Here is a 12,177-nt window from a genome sequence, read left to right as displayed (position 1 = left end):
TTTTTGTACTTCTTTTCACAGAAGACTATGGATTATATTGATAATGAATATCCCCAACAACGTAATTGACTACCTAATATATTTGAATACTGACTTAATTGACTACCTAATATATTTGAATACTGACTTAATTGACTACCTAATATATTTGAATACTGACTTAATTGACTACCTAATGTATTGATTTGAATACTGACTTAATTGACTACCTAATATATTTGAATACTGACTTAATTGACTACCTAATGTATTTGAATACTGACTTAATTGACTACATAATGTATTTGAATACTGACTTAATTGACTACCTAATATATTTGAATACTGACTTAATTGACTACCTAATGTATTTGAATACTGACTTAATTGACTACCTAATGTATTTGAATACTGACTTAATTGACTATCTAATGTATTTGAATACTGACTTAATTGACTATCTAAGGTACATCGACTTCACTTACAATGTATATCTCACTGACCATTGACTACCTAATATATATTTTCACTGACTTTTGTTTATCTTCATTGACTATTGACAGACCTTCACCTTGTATATTGTCACTGATCACTTTGCATATTTCAACCGACTGTTGACTACCTTCTATATTTCCACTAATCTATTTGCATATTTCACTGACTATTGACTTTCTTATATATTTCCACTAATCACTTTACATACTTCACTGACTACTGACCACTTAATATATATTTCCACTAATCACTTTGCATATTTCACTGACTATTGACTTTCTTATATATTTCCACTAATCACTTTGCATACTTCACTGACTACTGACTACCTTTCTTATATATTTCCACTAATCACTTTGCATACTTCACTGACTATACTGACTACCTTAATTATATATTTTCATTGATTACATTGCATATTTCACTGACTATTGACTACCTTGTATATTTTCAGATGGTCTGGCAAAGATTAAGGAGACTATTCGTAAACAGCAGAGCAAGACTTCCAGTCAGACAAGAGGTCAGTATGAATCCCTTTGAAAATAATTAGTCTAAAAAAGTTTAACTTTTAACAGTCTGATTTTCTTGAATGGACTAAATTGTCAGATTCTCTTTTTTTTAGGGACTATCCATTATAGCCAATGATTTTTCACTATTTTTTGGAAAATTGTAAAAAAGGTATAAAAAAACCCAAAAACAATGTTTTTAAGAAATTATAGTTATAGGCTTCATGGGCCTTTGATAACAGATATTGTTAAATAGTATCTGGAGAAGACCGTCAATGTTAATTATGTTAGGTGTGGAAATCAAAATTGATGTTTTTTGAAAAGTTAAGTTGCGAGCGGCCTGCCCCCATCATTTTAACAAAAAAAATGGCCAGATTTACCGAAATGATGACAAACGCGTTTTATAATAATATCACTAACCTCTTATTTTCAACATCAAATATTTGATTTCTTTTATGTATTGTAATGTATACATTTATATTTTAACACACCATTGTTAATAGTTACTTTGATATGAAATAAAATACAATGGTCAAAATGGTATTTGACTTGGAACCTGTTATGATATAATGTGCTCCAAAGACTTTGATTGAAGCTCTTTATTCTGGTTCTCTATTGATATTAGAAGCGTAGTTATTAGAGCTGTCATCGATAGAGATGATATTGATGCAGTCATCAAATTTAGCACTGGCCCGGTGGCCAGTGAAAATTTTAAGAAAATTTGTTTAAATAATATAGTAGAATTAATTCAAAAAGTAAATTCAAAAGCTTTAAATTCATTTACTGTTGATGTGTGATTAAAATTTTTTCTTTTCCGTTTCAATAAGGGGTTTAAAATTTTGGGGGAAAAAAAAAATCGAAAAATTTTCATGTAATTAAATTTAAAAATGTTTTTAAATGTTTTAAAAATAACTTTATATATCCCTATTTATACCTTTTTATATTAATATGGGTTAAGGGCTTCCTTCCCAGTGAAGTTTGGAACGTCACATTATGACAAAAATTTTAATCTGTGGTTTTGGGGGACGAAAAACCCCAGTCAAAAAAAACAGACTATAATATACGTTTTGTTAAAATTTTTAATTTTTACTTCACTTTTTTAAAAAAAGGGAAAAATTTAAATTTTCTTGCCCAAAAATTTATTTTTTTTTAAAGGGAAATTAAAAAGTAAAGTTAAAAAAGCGCCCCTCCCCCCCTGAAAAAAAAAATTTTTTTTAAAAAAAATTTTTTGTCTTGACTGGAAATATTTTTCTGAGAATCGTAAACCAACTCGTGTGCAAACTTTTAGATCATTCCCTCGCCATGTTTTTCCAGCATATACATTTTTATTGTGCAAAATGACCCAAAAATGAAAAGCATTGCAACATTTCACTCAAATCTAGTCAAGATTCAGAAAAAAAAAAATTGATTTTCAATTTTATTCTTGGTATATATTTCTTCATTGTGCTTTTCAGAGTTTTCCGTTAAGTGCTTCACTTGAAATGTAAAAATTTCAGGATTTATATTTTTTAGGCTTTTTTTTTTTACCTCAGTAGAGCTCCTTTAAGTTGTAAAATCTTTTACAATTAATGGTTTTAAAGGTAACTGGCCTTTGTAATGGGCATATTAATGTTCTACATATTCAAATTTTGACAGAAAATATTTTAAATCACTAAGGTCTCAAATAATGCTTATTAGTCATTAAGATATGTTAATGTCATGGCCATGTCAAATCCTCTTTCTTTTTTAACTTTGCCCTATTTTTTTTTTTCTAAGCCATTCACACACTTAGAGAATGTTTACAGTTTAAGAGTGAAATGAACTTGAATTTCTCTTACAGTCATTATGCTTTCATAATGTAGTTGTACTTTTGATTTTGTTTGGACATTTGGGGTTTTATTAACCATTTCAGATATGGCTTATCTTGCAATAGAACACTTGAAACTTTTCATATTCTGTTGACATACCTTTATATCGTGTATAATCTCCATCGTTCATCAGTTTTGTTGCTGATTTACATACTTTAGCTTCGCGCTGATGGCGTCTTTAGAAACAATTAAATTTGGTGTGAAAATCACTGTCATTTGTGTGAAGAGGTTGTTTAGATATTTTCAATAGACGAAACAGGGCTTGAAGAGTTTAATTGAAAAACTTGGTGATCGTACAGTTAAACTTTTTATTTCTCTCAATATATTCCCCAGCACGATGAGTAATACTGAAGCATATTTAAAAAAAAACAAGTTTTCACACTCAACAAATATCGCAAAGTTTTGGCTAAAGAATTTACGTGGGTGGTAGCATTCGCAGTACAGTAGAATCCCTACTTAAGACCACCCCGGAATTAAGACCACCCCGCTATTAAGACCATTTTTTAAAAGAACAGAATTTTCTGTTCTTTATATCAATGGTTACATGATCCAGAATTAAGACCACCCCGCTTATCCACTTTTAAGACCACCAGATTCAGCCCCAATTCATTGTTTTATTCTTTATTTGACCCCTCTATTGAGACCACTGATATTAAAGTCAACACCTATCTTATCATAAATTTTGTTATGATATGCTTGAATGCTCTTAAGCTTGACACTTGATTTCACAAGGTGTCAACAACTGTTGTTATTTGGGTTATTGTATGAAAAAAAGGTGAGAAAGTAAATTTTAGAGTGGTTTAATGTTGCTTTCAGCACATTTATTTTGTGAAGAATTAATTTCTTATTTGACAGGTGAATTATATTTATCATTTAATAACTAATATTCAAATCAGACCAAATAGAATTTAATGTTAAATTTCTCAGAAATATATTTAGATCAGATTATATATTATAACATACTTTTATATTGTTAATATACATATTGTTTGTTCATATAACATGACTAAAATAGACCATGGTCATAAAGTATGTAAGCAATAAGAATATTCACAATTAAGACCACCCCGCAATTAAGACCACTTTGGACCAGTCCCGATGGTGGTCTTAATTGAGGGTTTTTACTGTATTTGAAGAGCAGATTTAACTGTTATATTAAAACTATTTTTTGAAACTTTGTTATTCTGTTAATGTAGGTAAACCTTTTCAACACACTGTTTTTGAATATGGAGCTTAAAAGGAAGTCAATTAAGTTTTAAAGTATCACTGGTAGTGTATCATAACCTGGCTGGAATAGCTCGGACTGTCAAATGTTAATGTCACTACCATATGAGAACTGCTACTAAGATGATAATGTCCCCCACTCAATTCCCCCACACTGCCAGTTAGACATTACATTAATCCCTGCCATTTGGGCTTTTTTTCCCCACTCTCCCCCACAATCTTTGTGGTGCTTAAGAAACTTAAATGCTTTCTTCACACTGCTTTCTATTCACAATTCAAGCTAGTGGATGATTGAAAAAGTTTCAAAGGCAAATAAATGATGTTGATTTACATTTACGATTTACTGATTGAAAACTGGCTAATGTGTTCCTTCCTGCACAATATTAATGTAATAAATAAGGACTGTACTGAAGGAGATTAATATGTGTAGTCATAAAGGTGCCATCTCAACCTTGACCCTTTTGAAAATTATAACTCTTCGATTAGAAATTTACAGCGTAACAGTTAAAAATGGTGACATTTCATTCCTTAAGTAGCTCAGTATCTTTGAAGTGATTGAAGTTATATGACAGTTAAATGATTTTATTTTTTCCCCTTCTGTTATGAATTGGAAATGTATAAAGAAGGATTAAATAATTTTTTTTTTTTTTACAACAACATTTTAAATGTCAGTACCTGCATGATGTGACTGACTGAAAAACAACACCCCCCCCAGATTTGTAAGGTTTGTTGTTGCCCTATTGGTTTAAAGGTGCCTGCCTCCCAACTTGGGGATCATGGGTTAAAGGTGCCTGCCTCCCAACCCAGGGATGATGGTTTAAAGACTGCCAGCCTCCCAACCCGGGGATTATGGTTTAAAGACTGCCTGCCTTCCAACCTGGGGATCATGATTTAAAGACTGCCTGCCTCCAAACCTGGGAATCAATTGGTTTAAAGGTGCCTGCCTCCCAACTTGGGGATCATGGTTTAAAGGTGCCTGCCTCCCAACCTAGGGATCATGATTTAAAGACTGCCTGCCTCCCAACCTAGGGATCATGATTTAAAGAATGCCTGCCGTCCCAACCCGGGATCATGGTTTAAAGACTGCCTGCCTCCCAACCTGGGTATCATGATTTAAAGACTGCCTGCCTTCCAACCTAGGGATTATGATTTAAAGACTGCCTGCCTCCCAACCTAGGAATTATGATTTAAAGACTGCCTGCCTCCCAACCCGGGATCATGGTTTAAAGGCTGCCTGCCTCCCAACCTAGGGATCATGAATTAAAGACTGCCTGTCTCCCAACCTAGGAATCATGGTTTAAAGGTGCCTGCCTCCCAACCTGGGGATCATGGTTTAAAGGTGCCTGCCTCCCAACCTAGGGATCATGATCATAGACTGCCTGCCACCCAACCTAGGGATCATGATTTAAAGACTGTCCCCAACCTGGGAATCATGAATTATAAAGACTGCCTGCCTCCCAACCTAGGAATCATGGTTTAAAGGTGCCTGCCTCCCAACCTTGGGATCATGATTTAAAGACTGCCTGCCTCCCATGGGGGATCATGATTTAAAGACTGCCTGCCTCCCAAACTGGGGGATCATGGTTTAAAGGTGCCGCTTCCCAACCGGGGGATCATGGTTTAAAAATGCCTGCCTCCCAATCTGGGGATCATGATTTAAAGACTACCTGCCACCCAACCTGGGGATCATGGTTTAAAGGTGCCAGCCTGCCTCCCAACCTGGGGATCATGATTTAAAGACAGCCCTCTCCCAACCTAGGGATCATGATGTAAAGACTGCCTGCCTCCCAACCTGGGGATCATGGTTTAAAGGTGCCTGCCTTCCAACCTGGGGATCATGGTTTAAAGGTGCCTGTCTCCCAACCTGGGGATCATGGTTTGAATTTCAAACTGGTTTTGGTGAATTTTTGCTAATGTCCGATTGACCATGCTAGTATTTCGACCGGGTTTTGGTGAATTTTATTCCAAGTATCTGTAAAGGATATATTTAACGATGGCTCAAACCTTTTTCAAAAAAAACTTGGCTGATGTGAAGATGGTCCATTCTCGGCAGATCTTTGTAACCTTGAAATGGAAAATAATTTCAATCATTATAGAAGGTGTCTGGGACAGCAGTAACTGTATCTTCTCAGTATTCAATCTGAAAAAAAACCCAACAACTCATAAACAACAACAACAACAACAACAACAAAAAAAACCCTAAAAACCACCAAGAATGACACAGAAATGTTTATTAATTAAATTGAAATTTGGAGCATTCAGTTTTTTTTTAGCTCATTACACACATTAGTTTTGCTATGTGCTTCCAGACACCAGGTGAAAATTGATACATACATTATATTTGTGGTGAAAAAAAAACAACTAATTAGATCATGTTAATAGTTTGTTCAACTCTTTGTTGTGAAATGAGTCAATTAATGAAACTTAATTCTTTATGAAAACATAATAAACACAAAAAAGCTGTCATCTTTATGTTTGGAAATTACTTAGGTCCTTTATTTGCTTTGGTCAAGAGCTGTGTTGGGGTCTTTAATGTATTTTGAATACAGTTTTGATGTTCAAAACTCTTTCTTACCAGGGTTGAAATTACTGCCTCAAATTCAAAAACAAACCGTCTTAGAAATATTTTGATGTCAACCCCATTTTAAAGGGATATGTTGTCGAATGAACGAAATTTAGAAGCTGACAGAATCACAAAGTAGTTTTAAAACAAGTTTTGTGACTTGAACATACCCTTGAAGTTACATTATATATTTTAACAGATACTGCGGATATTGTATGATTAAAACAAGCCTAAGTCATTCATTTGACATGTTCTTAAACGTTTCCAGAGCTCACTGTGATAACTATTGCGAAATTTTAACACTCTAACCAACGTGGGTCAGGTTAGAAAACCATCATTTAATACTTTATAATGAGAAAAGTTTTGTTCGTGTGACTGCCTAGGGCCACTCTTAAAAAATTATCTGTTTGCTATTGCCGGCCGACCCAGCGAAAATGCCCCGACTCAAAAGTTTTTTTCAGCTTAAAAAAATCAGATTTTTTTTTATTTCCGCCAAATCAGCCAGGGCATTCGACCTAAAAAATTCTCTCGAAAACAAAAATAAAATCGGAGGAAAATCACACATTTAATATGTAAAGTAAAGGGCATTCTGTGCGTTACTATTTAAAGTATTTACATAAATAGCGACCAACCAGGGAAGGATATTTTCCTAACGTCATGCAGTACTGCATGCGCGCGGCAATTAAGTTGAATTAACTTATAATAGAACATATCAAATTAAGGTGTGGAAACGGGATTAAAAATAATGTTTGTAATAGAAAGAGCACCAAAACACGAGGCCATCTGATTTGTACGAGGGGGCGTAGGCCCCGAGTATTAATCAGATTGCCGAGTGTTTTGGTGTTCTTTCTCTTTTGTATCATAGTCAAACATAAAAGCACGTTCCCTGTTGTCAAAATATGAAACCCCGGCAAAAATGAACCAAATTGAACAAACATCTGAATATGACATTTCTGTCGCTTTCCCTTTCTCTGCCGTCACAACATGTAAACCCCAGCAAAAATGAGCCAATCAATAGGCATGCTCTGGAGTGCGGGTAACTTAAATACCCGCACTCCAGTTAACGCACTGTGCATGTATATGCATACGATTTAACCCTGACACATTTTCAACAGAAAGGTCTCCAAACTATGATACAAATGATTTTTACTGAACGTAAGTTAATACGCTTAGTACGTTGTAGCAGATTGTGGAAATTTGGACTACACTATCATTTAGTAGTTCATTAAAATGAAACATGTTAAAGGTAGTTCTTATGGAACAACCTAAATTCTCTTTGAAAAGAAACAGAGCTTCTGTTTCCTAGTCATTGGTAAAGGTTAAGTTTTATTTAAGATACACATATTAGAATTTTACCTTAATTCATGTTCAGATATTTGTTGTGCTAAATTACTGTATTATATTAACAGAGAACAATGAAGATCTGATAGGTGCCGCTGGAGGGGATCTCGCCGACTCTGTCGCCCCCTCACATCGTCTCCTTCATGATGCCAGCGAACCCATCATGCCTCGTTCACAAGATCTTATAGAAGGTTCGGAAAAGACGGCAAAAGTTCGTAAAATAGCTGCAGGTCCAGCTGCTCCCTCTTACAAAGGTAAAGGTCATGACCTTATTATTTTGACCTTCGTAATGGTCAAGGTTGTGAAAACCTACTTTCTATTAAAACAGAGAATTATTTTTTCCTACATAGTCTTTCCATTTAAATTGTGAAGGCTTTTCAATTTAGAGATTATCACATGAATATTCAAATGAAAATGGGCAACAATTTGAAACAAATTTATATGTAACCATAGTGTCTTTATAAATATTAATGACCAGCTGACCTGGTTATATAACACTGACACCTGTCGGTCATATAACCAACCGTATTCAGAAAGTAAATTGTCGTTTCAAATGTTTTCAGGATTTAGCGAAACAGAAGTGAAGTACAGAATTGTGGAAAATAAAGGGTCAAAAGGTCAAGATGGTGGACGCAAGGAAAAGAAACGACAAGTCAGCATTAAAGTACAAGACCGGAGATATGAAGCTGTCGGAAGTAAGAAAGATTACAATATAAAACTTAGATGACCCTGGACCTGCTCAGTGCTGATTTGTTTGTTAATGAGCTTGTCTTTCTTTGAATGCAGAGCTGTCCGGATTTCTATATAAAAATGAATACATAAATTTAGCTACCAACAGGACAGAGCTTAATCAGACTCCTAGGATATGTAGGGTTGACCTGGCTCTATACTCATGGCAAAGGTTAATCACTTCAGGTTCCATTAGGTTATGGGTTAATTTGTGTGTAATAGAAGATTTCTAATAAGGATTCATATTATATAAGAAAATATTTTGACTGTTCTACAAAAGTTTTGTAAAATGAGGCAAATTATATAAGAAAATATTTTGACTGTTCTACAAAAGTTTTGTAAAATGAGGCAAATTTAGTAAGTCATGCTTTCATCTCACACTTCATAAAATAAATATATTTGAACTTTATACTGGCAAGTTACATATCAGTAGTTCTCTGCCAGGGGACCCAGCTGATGCCTTAAATATTGCGTAATATTATTCTGGAATGTTTTTTTTTACTGTGACAATTGATAACAGGCTCATCAGATCTAGACAAAATTGTTAATGTGACTTAAAACTTCTGAGGAAATAACGTCATGTAACATTGGTTCACATTGGACAGTTGTTACATATACCTGAATTACATCTCTATTTACCTTTTCTGGAAAAATGGTCTCATTAACAATAATAAATGAAAAGTAGGTCTGATATAACAACATTGTTTAATTAATAATGGGTTATATTTTATGTACAGGAACTACTTCACTTTTTATAAAATAATGGATAATTTCTGTACCCCATATCAGGCCTCATAACTAAGGGTTATTCTATGTTTAGAACATAATGGAATTTCCATAATTTGTGTGATGATCCTAATATTGATGTGTAGCATTCAATTTTTTCAGTGAGTAAACATAAAAAATAATTTGTAAGAACTACGATTTTTGTACGGAAACTTCTCGCATGCCAGTAAGCTTTACATCAAGCATATAGCCTGTCAAAAACTTTATATATGATAAATAATTATACATACATGTAATTGTTGCACATTTATGATTTGATTTGAATTTGTCATGAATATAAAAACAAGAACAACTTGGCAATATTATAGGGTAATATGATAGAAATCTAACTGGTGACATAAGCATTTCTATGAGATTGAAACACCTTGTTTGTTTATCTGATTAAAACTCAGCAAATTCGTTTATGCCACTGATCTTGACATTAATATAGAAATCTCATTATGTGCTGTGTTGTTTTGTCAGATTGGTTGAGTGTTGAAGATGAAGGAAAATCGAAGAAACTGACAAGAGTTATAGCCCCTAGTAGAAAACCTGTCAAGCAGCAACCACAGCCCAAAAACAAAGGTAAATTGAGATTGACTATTGATAATTGTCTGGCAAAGTTACTAAGGGGGAGGGGGGTGTTGGTTGGTGGTCATATATTTACTGCATCATTTCTTAAAAGAAAAAAAAAGAAGGTATTGTCACCTTAGTGCAGTAATGGGTTAATGCCTATTAAGTTATATAAGGAGTTTACCTGTACCTGCCATTAGGTGACAATATAATTATGTTGTGTGTGTGTAATCATAGTCGGCAGTCCTTGCTATTCAGTCACTTCATATATTTAACATTTCCCTAAAATAATGGCCCATTTATGGCTCACACAATATATGTTGTGTGTGTGTAATCATAGTCGGCAGTCCTTGCTATTCAGTCACTTCATATATTTAACATTTCCCTAAAATAATGGCCCATTTATGGCTCACACAATATATGTTGTGTGTGTGTAATCATAGTCGGCAGTGCTCGCTATTCAGTCACTTCATATATTTAACATTTCCCTAAAATAATGGCCCATTTATGGCTCACACAATATATGTTGTGTGTGTGTAATCATAGTCGGCAGTCCTTGCTATTCAGTCACTTCATATTTTTAACATTTCCCTAAAATAATGACCCATTTAAGATATATAGCTAGGTAAGAGTGTAATATTTTCTTTGTACTTTTAATGATACATTTTTCTACGTGTTCAGCTTTTATTTTTCAACAATATACTCAGTTGTAAGATTGTAATCACTAGTAATTACCGTATTATTTCATGCAAAGAATATGAAAATTGTGCGACACGACATCAATAATGTAATGGAACCTCGTCATGCTTCATTTTGCCGATCTCAGAAAATTCCCATAGCTTGCTTCATTATAGTTATTGATGAAAATCTTCACTAATTAATCGTGTGCAGAATTCATTGACTTCCAGATTTCACGCTCGTACAAGATATTGACAGATAGTATTGAAAACCGTGACCTTGAACAATATGGGGCAAAAAGATTAATTGATCGCTATGCTTATTTGTGTGCATGTGTGAGTTTTCTAAAATAGCTGATTTCTTTGGAGTGATTATTTTAATTCATGGGAGACAACTACCATTTCCTCTCATTAATTTGTCATATGATAACATCTCCCAAAAACAACTTTACTTTCTGTTGACTTGTTAAACTATCCCATATGTATGCTGTTTAAAGGGTCTGTTCAAATTCATATGTTTTTTGCTCACCAGAGCCGGAGGCTCAGGGTGAGGGGGATGCTCCTGCGTCCGCCGTCCGTCATCATGCGTCAACAATCATCTTCTTCTCTGAAACTACTCAGCAGATTTACTTCAAATATGGTCTGTAGCATCCTTGTGACAGTCACACTTGAATTTGCTCATGTCATTTTAATTGGCCCCTTTTAGGGGTCAGCAGAGCTAAAAATAGAAAAACCTTTAAATATCTTCTTCTACAGAACTAATGGATGGATGATCACCAAACTTTGTCTGTAGCATTCTTAGGTAGTCTTTTATCAAGTTTGTTCATATAAAAATAGAAAAAACCTTTAAACATCTTCTTCTACAGAACTTCTGGCTGGATGATCACCAATCTTTGTCTGTAGCATTCTTGGGTAGTCTTTTATCAAGTTGCTCATATGAATTTGATTGGCCCCTTTTAGGGGCTGCTAAAGCAAAAAATAGAAAAACCTTTAAACATCTTCTCCTACAGAACTAATTGATGGATGATCACCAAACTTTGTCGGAAGCATTCTCGGGTAGTGTTTTATCAAGTTTGCTTATATTAATTTGATTGGCCCTTTTAGGGGCCGCAAAAGCTTAAAATAGAAATACCTTTAAATGTCTATTTCTAGAGAACTAATTGATGGATGATCACCAAACTTTGTCTGAAGCATTGTTGGGTAGTCTTTTATCAAGTTTGCTCATATTATTTTGATTGGCCCCGTTTAGGGGCTGCTAAAATAAAAAATAGATATACATTTAAACGTCTATTGCTACAAAATTAATGGAAAGATGATCACCAAACTTTGTCTGTAGCATTATTGAGTAGTCTTATATTAAGTTTGCTCATATTAATATGATTAGCCCCTTTTAAGGGCCGCTAAAATTAAAAATAGAAGTAAGTTTAAACATCTTCTCCTACAGAACTAATTAATGGATGATCACCAAACTTTGTCTG

At 34.1% G+C, this 12,177-nt stretch overlaps 1 protein-coding gene across 1 annotated transcript in view; it reads left to right on the top strand.

Annotated features, from left to right (window-relative positions):
• Positions 1-928: 928 nt before the first annotated feature.
• The window catches only part of LOC132738510 (centrosome-associated protein 350-like), a gene marked incomplete at both ends in the record, with an annotated part of 49,320 nt that continues 38,071 nt past the window's right edge, over positions 929-12,177 (top strand). Inside the window, 4 exon segments of the mRNA XM_060726016.1 lie at positions 929-994; positions 8,024-8,209; positions 8,519-8,650; positions 9,933-10,034. Of these exon segments, the coding sequence (XP_060581999.1) occupies positions 929-994; positions 8,024-8,209; positions 8,519-8,650; positions 9,933-10,034 (486 nt within the window).

The sequence above is a fragment of the Ruditapes philippinarum genome, unplaced genomic scaffold (assembly GCF_026571515.1).
Source record: "Ruditapes philippinarum isolate M1 unplaced genomic scaffold, ASM2657151v2 ctg12017_1_1_1_1, whole genome shotgun sequence".
Classification (NCBI taxonomy): domain Eukaryota; kingdom Metazoa; phylum Mollusca; class Bivalvia; order Venerida; family Veneridae; genus Ruditapes; species Ruditapes philippinarum.
Note: the sequence above shows the minus strand (reverse complement) of the source record. Positions and strands in the feature narration are given on the sequence as shown.